Source organism: Pteronotus mesoamericanus, unplaced genomic scaffold (assembly GCF_021234165.1).
Source record: "Pteronotus mesoamericanus isolate MK-2021 breed Mesoamerican mustached bat unplaced genomic scaffold, CSHL_Meso_final contig_64, whole genome shotgun sequence".
Lineage (NCBI taxonomy): Eukaryota > Metazoa > Chordata > Mammalia > Chiroptera > Mormoopidae > Pteronotus > Pteronotus mesoamericanus.
In genome coordinates, this window is record NW_026555224.1 from 67,295 (window position 1) to 87,492 (window position 20,198).

The 20,198-nt window shown below is 49.0% G+C and overlaps 1 protein-coding gene across 2 annotated transcripts; it reads right to left on the reverse strand.

Annotated features, from left to right (window-relative positions):
- Positions 1–1,930: 1,930 nt before the first annotated feature.
- KDM8 (lysine demethylase 8) lies at positions 1,931–19,837 on the reverse strand. 2 transcript variants are annotated; one of them, XM_054580875.1, is made up of 8 exons: positions 19,546–19,837; positions 16,636–17,159; positions 15,364–15,530; positions 14,037–14,169; positions 9,344–9,388; positions 3,909–4,058; positions 2,874–2,966; positions 1,931–2,786 (listed from the first exon to the last, which is right to left on the reverse strand). In XM_054580875.1, the coding sequence occupies exons 2-8, from the start codon at positions 17,128–17,130 to the stop codon at positions 2,622–2,624; spliced, it is 1,248 nt and encodes a 415-aa protein (XP_054436850.1). In that variant the 5' UTR covers positions 17,131–17,159; positions 19,546–19,837; the 3' UTR covers positions 1,931–2,621. The 2 variants fall into 2 exon arrangements, with proteins under 2 accessions (XP_054436850.1, XP_054436851.1); XM_054580876.1 differs by lacking the exon at positions 2,874–2,966.
- Between the last annotated feature and the right edge of the window lie 361 nt (positions 19,838–20,198).

Here is a 20,198-nt window from a genome sequence, read left to right on the forward strand (position 1 = left end):
CTCTTCCCTGTTGTCACATTTTAACTTGTGACCCAGTTCTGGTGTCTTCATCACACTCACCACTCTCTGCCTTATTGTTGATGTCCTCACTGGGTCGCCCCAACATAGTGTGAAACACAAGGCGCTCTCACTGACTCAGTGTCTCTCTGATGGGTGGGCAATGGAGTCTTCATGCCAGCACCTGTCCTTGGCTCTGGGAACTTCTGGCATTTTTATTGAGCTGATTTTAGTTCACATTCCTCAGAGCTAAAGCCAGCCCTCTAGCTGGATTACTAGCAACATTGGAGCCTTGCCTAGAGGGCACATATTTTATCTTCTCTAGTTTTCCCATCTGACAGGGCTTGATGTCATGTTTTAATGAACTTTTCTCCAGTGCCCAACTTTAGAATCACACCACATTCCAGGTTCTTCCACAGTGAGTTGGAGCTGGGGTGGGGCAGCTGGGAAGGCTGGGCCCCGGTGGAAGCTGAAGCTGTAGCCGCCCCTCACCCCCAATGCAGAAGGGTGACAGTTAACCTCGAGGCCCGTGTTATGGTTTCTCTGCAGCCCGCAGCTGCCGTGCCTCATTGGCGTGCACGTGCCAGGCTTGGTGGCATTCCTATTTTATGTCCCTCTGCCTTCAGTGGTGTAGCTATTTGGTGGAAATTCTTCATATGAAAAATTAGGTGAATAACGATGATGCCAGAAAGGGGAGTAAAAATCTCACAAGCAGTTGCTCAGAGCCCGATTCCACATTCTATAGTTCTGGTGTTTGCTGGTCCTCCATGCACCCTGCCTACCTACTCTCTCATTTAGTGCCACAGCTTCCCTGCCACCAGCAGCTTTTCTGTGTATATTCCAAGCCTGCCCAAATTCCAAGACCTTTCTGATAAAGCTCAAATGCCTTGGCCTGGTTACATTAGCAGCTAGCTTCAGCTTTCACCAGCACTCTTCCATCCCTTCTAGTTGCCCAGGGTGGCAGTGGGAGTCGGCCTCCTCTGGGCTTCTGAACCTGTGGGCTGGGTCCTGGTCCTGAAGGAATGGAGCTGACCCGCTGGGGTCACGTTCTCCCCTGAGGATGCCTACCTGCAAGACGGAGAATGAAACCGGAACCAGACCAGCAGGTGTTGGCAAGGAGAGAGGCCTGGCAGGGGAGGCCTGAGCCTCCTCCCGCAGCACCCCTTTATGTTATGGAGCCAATGTATCTGCATTGTTGCGTAAACTACTCTAAGCTGGGTTTCTGTCACACAAGTATGCCCCAGCCTGCTTGGCAGCCAGAGCCTGCACAGCCTAGCCTCTTGCTACACCTTTAATTTCATCCCGTACCACTGCCCTCACCCTACCCTGGCCTTCTGCAGCCCCCAACACACTGAGCTGCGCATCACCCAGCCCAGCCCCACCTCTGGGCCTATGCTCCCTGTCTCCTGTGCATCCTTCTAGACTCACCTCTAGCCTCAACTTCCCTGGTCCAATTTTTCTTCCTTCATGTGACCACCTCACGTCTCCCACGAGCCTCCAGCACGATTACTGCCAATGCATTGGACTCTCCCTGCCTTCCGCAGACTGCCTGCTCTGAGGGCTGGGGCTGTCTTGCTCTTGTTCTTGGTGCATCAAAGGCTGCCTGCCGCAGAAGTCTTGTGGGACTGAGCCCTTAACCTTTGGAAGTAAATCACAGGACACCTAGCTGGTGTCACAGAATTGCTTGTTGTGGACCCCCACACATCTGGGGACCAGGGTGTAAGCAGTATTCCAAGAGGACTGTGCATAATGAAAACAATGGAGCTTTTCCCTTAAAACTTGCTATTACAAATGCTATGATGGTCACTCGTGTACTATCTTTGATTCTGCTACTTCCTTACGGTGGACTTCTGTTAGTGGGATCACTGACCCAACATATGCATGATTTCTGCTGAGACTGTGCAGCTAACTGCCAGCAAGATGTCTTACCCCCTCAGCACTGAGTCCAAAAGTTTTAAATATGGTGCTATAATTTAACTGCATATTTTTGCTATTAAGATTGTACCTTTTTAAAGGTTTATTAGAAGCTTCTAAAATTTATCATCGGTCAGAACATATTACTGTTTACCTTATGCGCGTGGTGTGATGAATGCTGTCAAATCCAGGCAATATTGCACAAATGTCACTAATCAGTGAATCTCCCAGCAAGTAGAAGCCTGGGACTTTTCTGGTGTCAGCTGTTGGGATATGACTGTCTCTCTCCAGTCACAGGGCTGGGGAGCAGCAGGCGCTCTGCACATGCTCCACCTTTCAGGCCCTCTGTGAGGAGGCCCAGTGCTGCCCTTTTTTAGATGGACACACTTGCCCAAAATCACACGGCAGTTAAGCAGTGGAGTTGGTTTTAAACCCAGGCACCCAACCTCAGAGCACGTACTGCCTGCCTGTTTCCCACACTCTTCAGGCCTTATGATGCCCACAACTCAGTGTGGCGTGGAATGTCCTTCTGGGCTGTCCCGACTGCCTCTGTTGCACACAGCTGGCCTGGGTACTCTGCTGTGTCAACCCAGTGCCAGAGCGTGGCCCCCGGTGAAGGCTTCTTCAAGACACAGGCTCGGTCAACTGGTCTCTAGATTCCAGGACCCGGTGCCAGCTGGGCACAGAGCAGGCCTCTCCTCTTGTCCTGGCTATGACCACCAGAAGCTGACTGAGAAGCTCAAGTCTAGGGCTCGCACATAATGCCAATATTTAACCGGGATGAACAGGATTTCTCCAGGAGACAGGATGCAGGACAGGAATGGGGCCTCAGCAAACTTGGGGAACTTCTCCAAGTCAGGATTCTCCACATCAACCTGAAAAAAAGCAAGAGAAGTCATCTGCCTGGTCTCCAGGAATGGGGTGGGATGGGGGACAAGCTGCAATGCCACACTGGGTCCCACCTGGCTTGTGTTATGAAGAAGGTGAGTTTCATGAGGATATAAAGCTTCTGACTCTTGTGGGGAATACAGCTGGATATATTTCCTCCCGAGCACCTGGGAAGAGAGTGGCTCTGTCAACTAGTCGGCTGGTGACCTCACCTCCGCTGCTGCCCCTACACTGACTGCAGGTCCCTGAACCCACATCCTCCCTTGCCTCTCTGAGCCTCTCCACATGCTGTTCCCTGTGTCTGGCCAGCCCCGATCCCGCCACAAACATGCTTAGAATCCCAGGGTGTTTTCCCTCTAGATACATTACAAATCACTGTTTGTCACTGTAGCCAACAATTAAGCACTTGACTGTGACATCTGCTGTTTAGTGCTTTATGTGTATCAACTGTAATCCTCACAAGGAAACGGTTTGTCATCCCATCTTACAGATGAAGACACTGGGGCCCAGCGAGGGGAAGCAAGCTGCCCAAGCTTACACAGCTGACAGGTGACAAAGCTGGGGTCCACGCCACGCAGCCTGCCTCTGCTCTGGGAGTGGTCCACCTGGCTGGCAGCACCTGCTCATTTGTTCAACCCTTTGCTTAGGAAAACACTAAGGTGGCTTTACAAGGTGCTGCTCCCCCTGCACCTCTTTGGGGTCTCAGGAAAACCACTGAGGGGCCAAGGAGCTATTCTTCATTTGGAGAAAGGATTTTGGCAGGGAGAAGCGGGCCTGGTTCTGATGGAGGGGGAGAGAGGGCAGAGGCAGCCATGAGGGCACTCAGCTGCCTCCTGTCCCAAGGTGGGAGGCGGTGCTGGCCCTGCCCTGTGGGGGTGAGGTCCGGGGCCCCAGCAGGTGAGCTGGGTGGTCCAGGAAGCACATCTGGAAACAGCTCCTCCACATGCCGCTCCCCCGTCCCCCCAGGTCCAGTAGTAGCATTTCTGCTTTCATTTGTGTCCATGGCCCTGTCAGTGGTTCACCTCTCTGGTGTGTAAAGGTGGATGATGCGGCGGGTATGGGGCTGGGCCAGGACGGGGAGAAGGCAGATGCTCTGCAATGACTCCCACCTGGACCAGGAAGTTTTGTTGGGGGTCATGATGAAGAGGGGAGACGGTGCCTGGGGGCCCAAACCAGGCATTGATGGTGATCTCTTCTTCCTCCCCATCGCCCAGGCAGCAGTAATCAGGGATGCCAATGTCCTGCTTCAGTTCCGGGATCTGTGGGTGTCAGAGGAGATGGGGAAGGTTGAGACCAGGCCTGTGGGACCCACCAGCCCAGAAGTCAAATGACTATCTGACAGAAGGGCCAAATATGCATTGTCCTTTTGTGTAATAACATCACTGTATCCACATTTTGCTGAATAGGAATTAAAAAATTAATTAAAAAAATATAATTACTAGAGAAAAGTTATTTTCAGATTTGTTTTCTTGTCATATGCACGTCATGTTTGTTTCCTTTTTTTAAAAAAGATTTTACTTATTTATTTTTAGAGAGAAGGGAAAGTAGGGAGAAACGGAGGGAGAGAAACATCAATGTGTGGCTGCCTCTTGTGTGCCCCCAACTGGGGACCTGGCCTGCAGCCCAGGCATGTGCCCTGACTGGGAATCGAACTGGCAACTCTCTGGCTCGCTGGCCTGCACTCAATCCACTGAGCCACACCAGCCAGGGCTGTTTCCTTTTTAATAAAACTGATACAAGTGCTTTGTATTTGTACTTCAAGATAAACCTGTTGAGCCCTGGCCAAGTAGCTCTGTGGGTTAGAGGATCATCCCAAAACACCAAGGTTGCGGATTTGATCCCTGGTGAGGGCACATACAAGAAGCAACCAATGAATGCATAAATAAGCGGAACAACAAATCGATGTTTCTCTTCAAGATTAATAAAAAAACAAACAAAACAAACAAAAAGAAAAACCAGTTGGTAATTTTCTGAAGAGTTAATTATTTTAAAAAATCACGTTAAGGAACAAACAAAGAAACAAAAAATGGGATTGACTATCAAATCTCTGAAGGGGAAGGTTTTCCAAATTTACTAATGGTAAAGCAATGACAACTGGCACATGTTAAGTAAATTAATTATAAAGACCAACAGACTAGGAAACCTACTTGAACTAACTCTGATAAATAAGGATTAATGTACACAGTTCATACAAAATAATAAGGATCCCAATACATAGGACAAAAACAAGATAATACATAAAAATGAATTACATATAAGGTCAGGGTTCAGTCCCATTAGCAAAAAAATGCAAATGAAATGTCATAATTTCCTGCTATTCAAATCAGCAAAAGCTGAAACAGTGGCAACACCCGGGGTGGTGAGGATGCGGTGGAAGGGCGCCCTCCTGCAGGGCTGCTGGTGTGTCCAGTGGTGAAACTATTCAGCTGCAAGGTGGGAATGCGCACAAGTCTTCAGAAGCATCCACATTTCTCTGACCCAGATGGAAGTGAGCTTGTGCAGGCAACGGTGGGGGTTTAGGGCCAGGCAGGGCTGCGGTCGCGGTCTTGGCCTCATTCGGAAAGCGGCTCACAGTGAAGACACAACTCACCCAGAATAAACCCATTTCCTGACCTGACCTTCAGAAGGCAGCTCAGTGCTGAACCGACCAGAGCCAGCCTGCAGCCCCCGCCCTTAGGGTGTCTGGATTCCTCACAAGCCCCTCTTGGGACAATCTCTGAACCCAGCGGCATTTTTCAAGCTTGAGAGGTCTGAAAACAAGGTTGTAGCGGGCAACTGCCTCTGCTATTCTACTCAGGTATTTTCAGAGTAAGCACCTGCTGGTCTGAAGGGATATCTGCAAGATTGGCCATTCCTTCAGCAGCAGCTACTGCGAGTTAAGGTTGCTAGGTAAGAAAGTACTGATCAAGCCATGGCCAGGTAGCTCAGCTGGTTAGAGCGTCTTCCCAATATGCCAAGGGTGCAGGTTTGATCCCTGGTCAGGGCACATACAAGAATCAACCAGTGAATAAGTAAGTAAGTGGAACAACAAATGGATGCCTCTCTCTAATCAATTATAAAAAAAAAGAACAGAACAGTTGGAATTTTCTCCTGCATGCAGCCTTGACCCAGATGCTGCTGTTCTGCACTTTAGGTCTGTATCAAACAGCCTATTTAGAAATACAGAAATGCTGCTGTGTCCACTGCTTAAACTAGAAGGTCCCTGGGTTCTCAAGATTTCAAAAGGCCTCTGGGAACCTCCTACCAGGATATTACACCACACCTGGCCATGTGGAGTGTTGAGAAGCTGGCTGGTTCCTGAAGACATCATCAGGAGTTCTGAGAGGTGACTGGTTGATGTAATTAGAGCACTGGCCAAAGATTCAGAGACCCCAAGAGAAGAAAGGCTCCACAACGTGACTGATAATTGAAGGCAGGACTAGTGTAGTAGCCAAAATATTCTAAAATATATGGTCTCTGAGAGGAAAGTCAGTAAGAAATTTTTGGGCAACAGGTTTTCAGTTGAAGCTCACCTGAGCTTCAAGAGAGCAGGGAAGGCCCAAGAAACAAACAAGTACAGACGCCTGCCTGCCACCCCTTTACCCCTCGCACCATGACGCCCCAATGCCTGGCTGCTCAGACTTTCCCCTAAGGCGCTCTGAACAGCAGAGGTGAAAACACCTCTGGGGACCCTAGATAAAGACTCCAGTGGCCCTGCAACAGCCAAAACATCTTCAAAATAATCACACACTTTGCCTTCTAAAGCGGCTTCCTCTTATTCTAGTCAGGTGGAAGACGGGTGTTCCAGGAGAGGGAGCCAGTTTATCTGTGGCTTCAAAAGGCCCCTGGGAGGCTGTGCCCAGTGCAGCTGAGGTCAGGGGAGAGGCTGATCTCTTGGAATCACACAGTAGGGGTTGCTCAATTAGGATCCTCCTTTTCTTCTTAGCAAGCGAGTTTAGGAGGCAGGACCTGTAAGTCCTAATATGGGAGGCCTGGGAAAGAAAGACAGACACCACAGTCCACCCAGCCGTATCTGTCCAGCCTTCCTAGAGGCTGGCAGAGCCACATCTGAACCTAGGATTACCTACTATTCCCCACAACCCTGGTCAGGACAGGCAGCAAGGGCAACCCTAGCCTCAGCAGCAGACATGGCAGAGCTGGCGGATGGGCCCAGCTCATGCTTGGCCATGGACCTGACCCCAACTGACCCCGCCTGGCCTCGCCTCCTGCCAAGAGCTGCCCTCTCTGAGCATTCCTGCTGAGCCCCACCCTGAGTGTCTCTGGCCTGGCCCAGACCACACCGGCAGCCTTTCCTGGACTCCTCAGCTTCATCTAACGAGTTGGTTGACTCCCAAATCTAGGCCTCTTCTTTGCTCCCTTTCCCTTGACCTCTGACTACCCACCAGCATCCAGTACAGCCTCTCCAAGGCATCAGCTGTCCCTGGACCATTTCAACAGCCTCCCAATGGTCTCCCTGTCACCACACCTGCCCACATTAAATTAACCTCCAGAAAGTGGCCAGAGATGCTGGAAACACCACCCTCCAGTGTCCACTCACATTCAGAAAACCAGCCTTCCTCACTCAGCACACCCCTACTTCTCAGACTCCACCTGCTACTCCCTGTCCCTTCATGTACCGAGCTCCAGCAATGCGGAACTTTTTTGTGCCTCCTGAAGGTGAAAGTTCACTCCTGTTGACCTCTTAGCTGGTTCGCCCCTTCTCTTACCTCCACACATGGCTAGCCACTGCTCTTCTTCTGGGTCACTGCTCAAATGTTCTCTTCTTGAGACCCCTTCCCTGACTGCCCAATCCAAAGAGCCTTTTCTCCTGCCCAGCCGCCTTCTGTAAGGCCGCCTCTTATCTTCCTTGGGGCACTCGTCACCATCTGATGTGTTGGTTTTTATCTCCACTGGGTCAGGGAGTGACTCTGATTTCTTTAGCCCTGTACCCCAGGGTGGAGCCCAGTGCTCGGTGCATAGGGGCCTACAAAGAAGCCCATCCCTACCATGCCTCATGGTCCTGGTTCAGCTACCCCCCCCACACCCCAAGTACTGCGTGAGGACGTGAGTGAGGGATGAGGAATGGAACTGGATAGAAAGCCAAACCACTCAATTATTTCCCTAGGACGAGGCTTCCTCTGACTGCTCCAGTGCCCTAACTAGACAGCTTTGAAAACTTGGAGCGCCATCTGGTTCCTGTCACGCTTTGTCCTCTTGCTTTGTTTGCACTGAAAAATAAAGTCTATTTTTTTTAATCTCATGATGAATGTACATAGTCACAGATGATTTGGAAACTGCAGAAATGAGAAGGAAAAACCACTCACTGCCCATAGACAATTACAGTTGATCTTTTGTGGCATTTCTCCTGTTCTCAGCACACGGAAGAGTATTCTTACATAGTCCTGCACCCTCGTTTCCCACAGCCAGGCAGTCCCCGAGTTTCCATGACCGCTTCGTGCGCCCCGTGTTTGGTGGCTATGGAGCCCCGGTCAGCTCGAGCCCAGTCACCAGGCCCTGGGGTGGTGCCTCCATTGCTGAAAGCTCCCAGTCATGCCAGTGCTGTCCGGGCCACACTCTGGTGTCTGTTCATAGGGGCTGATTTGTGACAGAGAAAGAGCGAGAGCGGCACTCAGGCAACTTGCGCTCTGTCTCTGCTTGCCCCCAGCCACTGTCCCTCTCAAGTACCCTCCCTGTCTGTCCTGCTGGATTCTTTCGGAAATACTACCTCTTACTGGGAACACTCCTGCTGAAAACATTGCAGGGCTCCTCTGTCTTCCAGATAAATCTGACTTCTTGGCCTGGCATTCAAGGTCTTCCCCAGCTTGGCCCAGCCCCCTTCTTTGTGTTCTCCTTGCTGCGATTCTGGAAAAACCCTCTCAGGCTGGTCAACACGCCCCAGCACATGGGCCTATCTCCCTCTGCCCTCTGGGGCTCTTGGTGTTGAGCTGGCACTCACGGGGACTGTCCTCTTGCCCAAGCCCCCTCCTCTCTCAATTCTTCAACAAGTGTGTCCCAAGGACCTTTAATCTGGCCCACCAGGGCTGGGTACCCAGAGGACTGAACCTGGCTCCTGCCGGCAGCATGCAGGCCCAGAGGTGGGGCGATGGCCCTGCTAGGAGACATTTGAGATGTGGTAAGGGCGGTGCCAGATCCACCCAGAGCTCCGTTGCAAGGAAGGCAGTCACTTGCTCTTTCTGGGCCAGGTCAGTGTCTGCCACCCTTGCCTGGCTCCCTGGGACCCCTTCCCCAGTTCTGACCACAGCTGGACTTCAGACTCACACCCCAGAGGTCACCCTGGTGCTTGTGAACCTACCCTCCACCCCTAGTCCTGGGGCCCAGGGCTCAGCATGCCCAGCCTCTCAGGCCTGGTGGCCTCGCCTGCTGGCGGCTGGTGAGGAGGGAACCAGGCGATGCATCGAGCGCCGCCCTGCTCAATGCAGGGAGCAGCGCCAGTGGGTGGCAAACAAGGTTGCTACACCCTTTGCTGCCCTTTGGGGTCCGAGGCCAGGAAGGGAGGAGGGGAGCCAAGAAAGTGAAGGCCAGAGGCGTGTGGTCTCAGACTTACCTGGTCAAAGAGCTGGTGCTGGGCCAGGTACCCGACGTCCCTCGGCTAATCCATGGGAGAAAAAACAGACACAGAAAGCCTGTTAGTGGGGATGGACGCCCTTCAGCTGCTACTGTTGTTTAGCTCTCAGCACCCACATGCTCCTGCCCCAGCCCTGGGCAGCCACCTGGAAGGCCCTCCTCCCCCACCCAGCAGCTAATGTGGTCAACTCCCTCCTGAGCAGGACTGGCTGACGTGGGAGACTCAGGATCTGGTGCTGCCTCTGCCATAGAGGTGGCCAGGAGTTTGTCACCCTGTGACCCAGGGCTGAAAGGGCAGGTATGTTCGTTAGATCACTCCTTTCTGCCAGTGGATGCTGAGTAAGCATCACTGAAGTCTCCCCTCCTGTCCTGGCCAGTAGCTCAGTAGGTTAGAGCATCGTCCCAATATGCCAAGGTTGTGGGTTACATCTCACGGGGTACATATAAAAAGCAACCAATGAATGTGTCAAAAAGTGGAACAACAAATCAATATTTCTATTTCTCTAAAAATCAATTAAAAAAAATCTCCCCTCCTGCAGTTGTTATGCCTAAGTCAGAGTCTCCCAAAGAGCTGGAACAGCTGCAGGAGCTCTTCATTGGAGCTTTGAGCTTTGAAACATCTGATGGAGAGTCTGAGGAGCCATTCTGAGCAATGGAGATGCTCACAGGCTGCGTGGTGATGAGATCCAAACACCAAGAGCCCCAGGGGTTTTGGGTCGTCACGTGTGCCACTGTGGAGGAGGTGGATGCAGCCAGGAATGCGAGGCCACACGGGGTGGGTGGAAGAGATGTGGAACCAAAGAGGGCTGCCTCGAGAAAAGTCTCAAAGACCTGGTGCCCACTTCACTGTGAAAGACTTGTCGGTGGTATTAAAAAAGACACTGAAGAACATCTCCTAAGAGATTATTTTGAACAGTATTGGAAAAGTGAAGTGATTGAAATCATGACTGACTGAGGCAGTGGCAAAAAAGGAGGCTTTGCATTTGTAACCCTTGATGACCATGACTCCATAGACAAGAGTCACTCAGGAACACTGTACGGTAAACAGCCACACCTGTGAAATAAGGAAAACCCCCATCTAAGTGAGAGATAGCTAGAGTTTCAACAAGCCAAAAAGCCTGAAGTGGTTCTGGAAACTTTGGAGGTAGTTGCAAAGGTGGCTTGGTGGAAATAATAACTTTGGTCATGGAAGAAACTTCAGTGGTCAAGATGGCAGCTGTAATGGTGGTGGGTACAGCGGCGGCGGCGGCCACCATGGATTTGGTAATGATGGGAGCAATTCTGGAGGTGGCAGAAGCTACAGTGATTTTGGCAATTACAACAATAAATCTTCCAATTGTGGATCCATGAAAGGAGGAAACTTTGGAGGCAGAAGCTCTGGCCCCTGTGGTGGAAGCCAATACTTTGTTAAACCATGACACCCTGGTGGCTGTTGAGGTTGCAGCAGCAGCAGCAGCTATGGCAGTGGCATGGGTTTTAACTATTGCCAGGAAACAAAGCTTAGCAGGAGAGGAGAGCCAGAGAAGTGACAGGCAAGCTACAGGTTACAAGAGATTTGTGAACTCAGCCGAGCACCATGGTGGCAGGGCCTAGCTGCTACAAAGAAGACATATTTTAGACAATACTCATGTGAATGGGCAAAAACTCAAGGACTGTATTTATGACTAACTGTAAAACAGGTTATTTTAGTTTCTGTGCCGTGGAATATGTAAAGAATTCCAACAAAGGGTTTTAATGTAGGTTTTTTTTTTTCTTTGTACTTATGCTGTTGATTGCTAAATGTAATAGTCTTATCATGACTCAAAAAAATGTATCTTTTTAAAAATGTGCCATGTAAAGTTAGACTACTCTGAAGCCACCTTGGTAAATTATCCCAACAGTGCGATGTTAGAATTCCTTCAGGATGATGCTAGGCTCCACTTGAAATCTGTTTAGTCTGCTTGGGCCTAGAGGCTATTGTTTTCATAAATGTTGATGTAGTTTAATTGACAGTTACTGTGTTGTGATCTGGAGTTCATCGTTAAAAGGGTCACCCAAGCAGGATCGTGGGGCTTGTCTGGTTATTAATGCTTGTTGGTACATCCTATACAATATATCTAAATTGAATTATATGGTACCAGATAAAATTATAGATGGGAATAAAGCTTGTTTATCATCCATTATCATCAATAAACGATTTAACATCCTCTTGAGAAAAATGAAGGGGCTGTACACAATGATGATTTTTTAAAAATAAAAATGGAATCATACTATATATGACTTTGAAATCTGCTTTTCTCATTTAATGATATAGCATGAACATCTTTTCAAGTCGATACACGTGTCAAGTGTCATTCTTCTGATGGGCGCACATTTTATAGACAGATGCATCATTATTAATTCACCTCTCCCCCTACTGGTGGGCAGTTGGGTTGTCCTGCCAGTGTTTCAATAAACAGTCTAATATTCTGGTCCCTGTATTTACATGTGCCCAGAAGCAGAACATCTGAGTCAAGGAGTACGTGCATTTTAAATTTTCATAGCTTCTTCCAGGTTACTTCCCCCAAAGTTAAATGATTTATACTCTCTGGTAATTAATCTTTGGAGATTATCATTTGGTGAAACTGCTGCCGCTCTGATGGGTAAAATGGTCAGTGCTTTACAAGCTGGGCTCCATGGTGCTGAGGGCTTGTCTGAAGGTGCCTGGGGGTCTCTGCAAGGACTGGTGGGACAGAGCAGGAGAGATGCCAGACCCCGCTCTCCCGGCTCTCCCCAGGTGAGGCTGGCGTGGGTCTAACCACTCTGAGGCTGACAACAGTGTTGAAGTAAAGAAGGCTTCTCTAAGATGCCTTGAAAATCTCTCTATCTTTCTATCTCTCTCCTTCATTCCCTCTTCCTTCCAACAAACATTAAGAGTTTACAAAACGCCGGAGCCTATGCTAAGCACCAAGCAGAGCCAGATCTGACGTGACCTCTGCCCTCCCAGACATTCTGGCACAGAAGACATTGAGTGCTGTGCATGCTGTGCTTAGCTTCATGTTGTTATTCTCATAATGACCCTATGAAGCATCGGAAACCTCTGAGTAACTAACCCCAACCAACCCTAACTAATGAAAAGTTAGGGCACTGAAGACCAGAGAGGTTCAGTAACCAGCCAAGGACACAGAGCAAGCAAGGGCCACTGCAGGACTCAGTGCTATTTGGCCTGCCTCCAAAGTGCCCATACTGCCTGCTCTGCAAAGTGCCTCAGGCTTCTTCCCATCCCAGCAGAGTGAGACAGCATGGGTCTCCTAGCTGGCTTTATGTGTACAAGTAGAAGGGACATGGCAACATGGGGCACCCTAGACTATGGCTCCTATTTCCAGACCCCAGGTGATAGTGAACTGAGCAGAGGTGGGGGTAGGAAGGGATGCAGGAGAAGCAGAAATGGAAGGATGTCTGTGAGCACTTATGGGGGAACACACAGCCCAGAGAACTACACCGAGTGCCTGTGGAGCGGCTGGAACTTTTAAGAGTACAAGAGATGGGGTCAGGAAGGGTAATGGGGTGGTCCCTCAGGAGTTAAGGCACAATGTTGAGAAGGCCAACAGAAGAAACTGTTGGCCTCCGTGGTCACGGTCCTGGACCCATTTATTGCAGCAGATCCATGACCAAATCTGGTCAAAGCTTTACAGAGTTGGGGCCTAGGCTGCAGGCTGTTGGGAGTGTGTGGAAGAGCTGCAAACCGCTGATGTTAACTTCCCACACCTCATGAAGGACCTTGCCCACCACGGATGCTGCATGGACAACCCTCCCCTGAAGGGTCTGTGCGCCACTTACAGGCTCCCTTGGTTCCCAGCCAGTAGGGATGGTTCAGGCACTGCAGACAATCTACATTCTCTGCCACCCAATGTCAGGAGAGGAAACCACCCCCAGCCCTTATTGTTGAGAATCTGAAATGACAAAATGGTGCAGCTGCTTTGGAGAACAGTTTGGCAGTCCCTCAAAAAGTACCACATAAAGTTACCAGCAATTTCACTTAGTATATACCTAAAAGAAACGAAAATCTATGTCCACACAAAAAATTGTACATGAATGTTCACAGTAGCATTTTTCATACCAGCCAAAAGGGCACACAACTCAAATGGCCAGCAACAGATCAAAGGATAAACAAAATGTGGTCTCTCCATACAATGGAATATTATTCAGCCATAAAAGGAATAATGTACAGTACTGATAAACGCCACGACATTGATGAACCTTGAAAACATGATGCTCAGTGTCAGAAGCCAGGCACAAAAGACCACATATTACGTGATTCCATTTATATCAAATGTGAAGAATTGACAAATCCATAGACAAGCAGCAGCTCAGCAGTTGCCTGGGGAAGGGAGTGAGGTGTGACTATTACTTAGTTTGAGGCTTCTTTTGGGGTGATGAAAATATTCTGGAATTACATAGGGGTGATAGTTGCACACTCTTAAAATATACTCAAAACCCCTGGAATGTACAATAACAAAAAAGTTTTTGAAATGAGTCCCTCATGCCACGTCCGCCCACCTGTCTACCCAGCAGCCTGCCTTCCTGACTCTGGCCAGCCTACTGACCGAGACTCTTAAAGACTGACTACTCCAAAGCCTTGGTGCGACGCATTTGCCCAAAAGTAGCGTTCTCCCCATTGATCGTATTAGGAGAAAGGAATCAAAATGACATACCTCATTCAGGATGTATCTGCTGATGAACTCACTGACCGTCATGAGTCTCTGGGACCACTCCTCATCTGTGTACCTAGAGCCAACTTCCACCGGGACTGTTCGGCAGCCAGCAATTTCTTGGATATATTCCAAACTATTAGAAAAATATGTATCATCATTTCAACATTATTGCTAGTGTTTGCTGGACACTCTGCTAACCATGCTTTAGGTGGTTTCCTTCCATCACCACTAAGTCTCATGAAGTGGAGACTATCGTTATCACTCACCTCACTGACTAGGCAACTTAGGCGGAGAGGTGAGGTTCCTAGCCCACCTGGCACTGGGTGGCTTTGCAGATAGACCCAATAAATCTCATTTGCCAAAGTTCTGGCTGGAGGCTCTATTCCCCTACTTGCCGAGAGCCTTTCCTCTTTGCTGATCTTGTCACTAAGCTGAGGAAATGGCCGACAATACAGGGGGCAGTGAAGTGCATGGGTTCTCAACTATGGTGCCCTGGCACTGAATCCAGACCCTGCCTGTCATACACGTGGGGATCTTCAGTAACTTATTTAATTTCTCTGAGCACTTGTTCACCACTGCAAAATAGTGTTGATGACTCACTGGAACCAGGGAGGATAGAGAGATAAAACGTGGCAAGTGCTTATCCTTGGCACCTGGTATATTGTAAGTCATGTAACATGCTTGGTATGCAGTAACACACACACTGCGTATTTACTGGGACAATGGCTCCTGCAGTTAGAGTTCCTCCTCAGAGTCTCCGTGGAAGCCACTCCCCGACAAGGCTACCACCATAAGACAGGTGACTCAATCAACCTTGCTTAGAGACCACTCCTTCTTTCCAAAATTATGCACAGCTACTACATTATGGCCACTCTCCAGCTGCCTGATCTGATCTGTCTCCCAGGTCTGAAGTGGGACTGGAAGCAGGTGTGAGAAGAAAGCAAACACAGGAGCCCACAGGCCCCCTAGAGAAGGGGACGTGGCCATCTGTTTTCTTTTTTCCTACTCTGAAGCCTCAGGGCCCCTGAGAAAGTGCACAGAATTCTCAAGATCCTATAAAACAGTACAATAGACTTAATATTGGCCTGCCCCTGAAGCCCTCATTAAAAATGGCTTAGAGCAAACACGTGGGAGGATGTAAGAGTCTTAGATCTGGTGTAGACCCAGAGTACTGGCTGCCAGTTCTTGTTCCTTGGCCACCCACCCCAGGGACTGGTAGTGACGTGTCCAGGGGCTGTGTTTATTTGGGGGTGGTGCGGGAGGAGTGCAGGGAGTCTTTGGGGAGGCTAAAATGGGAGGGAGAACCTGATTTTCAGCAGCCACCCACCTCCACTTCTTCATGCATGGCCAATGGTCGGCCACGCCTTCTAAGATCACAGGCCTCTGTGGAACCAAATAATGCTTCCTGAAATACTGGAGGGACGGACAGCGAAGCCGGGGCACTGCTTTTCCTGACTGCATATCTGGAATCAAAACGTGGCCATTCCTGGCTTTCTGTTTAAAATCAAAACAAAACAAAACAAAATGGCAACCACAAAGGAAAGACAGTATTTGAGACGTTCTCCTAGGAATTTTCATGATTGGTAAGAGAGCTTAGGTGTCTTTAATTACAAAAATAGTTAACATTTATTATCATTATTACTGTTGCTACACTGTTTACTTTTCATTAGAGCAAGATATTTTTTTCTTTACCAGGTCAGTTCAAATGTTTGTTCAACTATAAAAGTCATGTGTTGCTTTCACAGAAATTCTGCAGTTGAGGAAAACTTACTACCCCACACTCCACTATCTAACATGCAGCATTCTATCTCATTCCCAAGTTCCTTTCCCACCTTGTCACAGACACATCCCTGACCCATGGATAGTAAAACTCATGATGAATAAGCAACTCTACCTCTTCCATCCAATAATTTAACTGAAGTAGTTTCCCTGTTACCACCAGTCCTTGCAATATATCAGGAGTGGTTGCACCATAATTTACTTAACCACTCCCAACTGACTGACCCAAGTACGTTATTATGTCTGAGCCTCAGTTTCCTTGTCCATTAAACTAATGGGAGATAAGCTCTCATGTAAAGTGCTGACCACCTGACATGCATGTGTCAGCACTCTCTGCCCCCAATGCTTGACCCCAAACCAGTTCTCGACATTTGCAGCACTGGCAGCTAACATCCTTACCTGTAGGCGATGTGCTAGGTTGCATACCTCTCTGTTCCCTTCACTGTCACAACCCTCTATCTATGGGAGGCTTTCATGTTCACATGTCCCTTATTGAGGAGGCCTTCCCTGACCACCTTCTGTGAAGCTGTCTCCTTTTACAGCCATATGAAACTGTAAGCAAAGGACAGGGTCTGGGCCCTTCTGTACCACTGCCTAGCAGCTGGCACATTTGGGCCACTGCTGGTACTCAGTACAGCTGCTGAGCAAGCCCCCTCTTTACAGGCAAGAGAACAGAGTGGGCACGCAGGGACTACTGCACTTCTGCGAGAGAGGTCAGCATTCTGAGCCCTCATTTTAGGAGAGAGATGACTTGTACTTCTAGAAAAACAGGGCTGCTGGATTATGTTAGGTGTGGTAACCGACAATCCCACCAAGATACCTTTATGCTGGGCTGCTCCTGGGTTGGGACTTGGGCAGGCCTTTTTCCAGACAGCAGGTGCGCTTGGAGGATGGCAGCAACTTTACTGAGGACGTCCCCAAAGATAGCTGCCCCCATCAGCAGGCCCATGTCACAGACTTTCAGGGCTGCAGCCAAGGTGGCAGGGTCCCCAGGAGTTTCACAAAGACACATGGCTTTTAGAAGGCAGCTGAAGGAATAAACCCGACGCCAGTCTTTGTCTACATCCTGCCACACCCCGGAATTGAGTTTCTCCCAGGAGTAGTCAAGGAGTGCCTCGCTCATCTGCAGACACTCGCTCTTTTTGCCCCCATAGAAGAGGTTGGTGGCTCGCTGCAGCAGCATCAGCACACTCCTATCCACATTCTCACTGACGTCCAACTTCAGTTCTTCTTTAGTGCAGGGCAGCAGTGCCCTGAGAGCCTCCTGGAGAGCCCCCGTTCCCGGCGGGGTGTCTTGGTTGCCGCCTTCAGCCATCAGGTACACTTGCCAGCTCAGTCTGAGTGCTGGTGGAGGAAGAAATAAAAGTTATAGCAAAACACCAAGATGGACAATTGAATCTATACAATTTTATTTTTATAAAATAAAACTGGGGTACAAAAAGCTAGACCTGTGATGACAGCCAGGGGCCAAAATGTGAACCACTGAAATTAAAAAAATATACATAGGAAGGGAGATTATGTACAGACTCAGTCCCAATGGGTGCCCACAGCTTCCTATACTTGTCCTTTGTAAAACACATCTCACCTGTGATGATTCTCCAATAATGGTTTTCTCTGCCAGGCATAACTCTGTGAGGGCAGGGCCCCATCTGTCTGGGGTCACCACTATTTTCAGGGCCTAGCATAACACTAGGCATGCAGTGGGCACAAGATAAACATTTGTTTAGGGAGCAACATGTATGGTCGGTCCTTGGCTGGAATACTTCCAACATCCCTCCTCTGTGGCAAACACCTATCCCACCCTTAAGGCTCACCTTCAGTGATCCCCTATGTGAAGTCTGCCAAGACTCTCTGATAGTGATTTGTGTTCCAAAAGCCCTTGAGCTCCTTTTAGAGCAGCTGTCACAACATATCACAAATACCTCCTTACTGGACATGTCTCTCTCTCCAATGCAAGCCTGTTAGCTCTTCCAGGGTGAAAACACGTCACATATCCCTGGAGCCTATAAGCAGTCTGGCTCACAGTAGGCACTCAGTTAAGGCTATTAAGAAAAATGAGATCTTAACTTCTCAGGAAGAAACCTAGAAATACATAAAAGTAATTCAGAAGGGAAAAACATCACGGTTGGTACCTTTGGTGACATTAGCCTGGGCATTATATATGGATGGCAGTCCAGTCTGTAGGTATAAGTATTAACATGTGAACAGGTTCTGCTGTTCAAAATTACGATTATATATATTTAATGACTGGACAAGTCATAAACTGGGGTTATTCCAGGCAAATTGAGACCTATGGTCAACCTGATTATAGCCTTCAAGAGTGCCACATTTACTGCCCCATGATAGCTTTCAGGGGAAGTTCAGGTACAAGTTATACAAAATAGCTTTCCTCAGTGGCCTGTGTCTTGCCTTCTCACATAAAGGTCTGTTTGTGGGTTTATGAAATTATAATCTGGGACAGGGGGTCAGATGAAGTTGTCTGAGCTAAACTCTGGGTGCCTTTTGTCTTGGCTTTATGAATCAGCCCACTGTGAACTTCATAAAAAGCTTATTGGTCACATTAAAACATCCAGAGTGCACAATGTAAGCCAGCCCTTGGTTAGTTGTTTAGTAAATAGCCCAAATGGGTTCGTGTTGGTTATAAGATGAAGCCTTCTAAAAAACCACCAGTCATCCCAGAATTCTCTTAAATTATCTTTAAAAATTTAAGGAACTTCCCAGAGTAGTCTGTACACTGGTTGGGCGAAATGGCTTCTTGGAGAATCTTACCCCGATTCCCAGCGGATGTCTGGTGGGCCTTATGAAACAGCCCTGAGAGCCCCACAGAAGCCTCAGGCTGACCTGGAACACTCATTCCTGGAGCAGCTGGTCATGAGACTGCCTTCCACTCTGTATCCACAATATACCACCTCTACCTGGCCTTCTGAGAACAGGCTGCCCAATTAGTTTTGTAATCTCTTCATTTTAATATGGCAGTATCCCACTGAAACTGCAAAAAACCAGAGCTTTCTAGAGAGCTCTGTAAAACTTTCCAGAAAGTGTAATTTACCAGCACAGGGTACCTTTTGATACCGAAGGCCCTTATGACTTATTAAATTTAGTTTTAAATCCTAGCTCTAGAAATCATATCCCTCTCTCTCTATACCCCTGAGAGACCTAGCCTTTCCCCTAGTTAACCAGGAACCGCCTCCCCCCCCCCCGCCCCCACGGCCCAGGCAGCAAAAGACACTAGCCTGGACCTGACTAATGGTCACTGGTCTGGACCTCTGTCAGGATAAAGGTAACATCTTGACTTAAGTTGTGTTTCAGATCCTGTTCCCTAAGGTGGAATGATACCCTGGCCACTCTGCCATGAGATTGAACACAAGGACACGGAAAAAAACCTCAGAGCCATCCTCAATACCTGAAGATTCATTATCCTCGCCTCACCTCTATCAATCTGCACCCAGCACTACCGGAACCCCTAATCCACGGTGTGTTTTGACTTTTCACGATATAATCTGTAACCTACACTCCAAGTTCCTGCTTTTGAACAATAACTTCCCCTTCCCCTGGATGGCACCACTGATCAATAAAATGACCAGTATTTCTCCACTGCAATTCTGGTGTTCAGTGTTTGGCTCAAGTAGCACTGGGTGGATGACCTCTTTCCGCTCCGTAACACTTCGTTGGTGTGGCCCCAAGCCACACCAAACCTCCTGGACAGTTACCCATAAGTAGGGTGACTTACCATTTTTTGCATCCTGATACCGACTGCATAACTTGATACCGACGGGGAGTTAACTCTACCGAGTTGGAAAGCTCTGTCCTTCAGGCGTTCAGCGCGTTGGCCCCACCTGCTCTCTCCCTGCGCTGCACTTGCCCACACCTACCCTCCACTCCGAGGCCTCACACCTTTTCCCTTCCCGGCGCTTGCCCTGGAGCTTCATTTCTGGAAGGCCATTCTGAACCTCATGCTCAAGCGCTTCCAGTAGATCTGTAACTAAGCTACCTGCCAGAGCTATCCCGGAAGAAACAAAAGACCGCGCAGACGCATTAGAGTTGCACCCGCGCGACACCAAATACTGCGCAGGCGCACAACCTGGCTTAAAGCATGCGCAAAACAAAATTCTGAAATTAAATCACTACCCATGCGCAGGGCGTTACTTCTACTCAACGCCATCGCCGGAAAGTTAGCGTGCTGCTTTCGGCATCCTCGGAGCGCAGCCGCTGGCTCTTTGACTAGCCTTCCAAGGCGCATGCGCGGGTCCTTTCTCTCTTCGTTTCTAAACACGACGCTTGCGCAGTTTTACCCCTGTGTGTAAGGAGCCAGTCTGCCCTCTCGTTTACCTTCCTCGCGTTTGCGCCAAGCAGAGTCGTCGAGGGGCGGGTGACGACTCGCGC

What these genes read in the sequence shown, in the direction of transcription:
- KDM8 (XM_054580875.1), bottom strand. Translation starts at nt 17,130, where the DNA reads ATGGCTGAAGGCGGCAACCAAGACACCCCGCCGGGAACGGGGGCTCTC. An exon ending in CCATGCATGAAGAAGTGGAG is followed by an intron (nt 14,170 to 15,363) that starts GTGGGTGGCTGC and finishes TTTTTCTAATAG; the next exon opens with TTTGGAATATATCCAAGAAA. An exon ending in AGCACCAGCTCTTTGACCAG is followed by an intron (nt 4,059 to 9,343) that starts GTAAGTCTGAGA and finishes TGACACCCACAG; the next exon opens with ATCCCGGAACTGAAGCAGGA.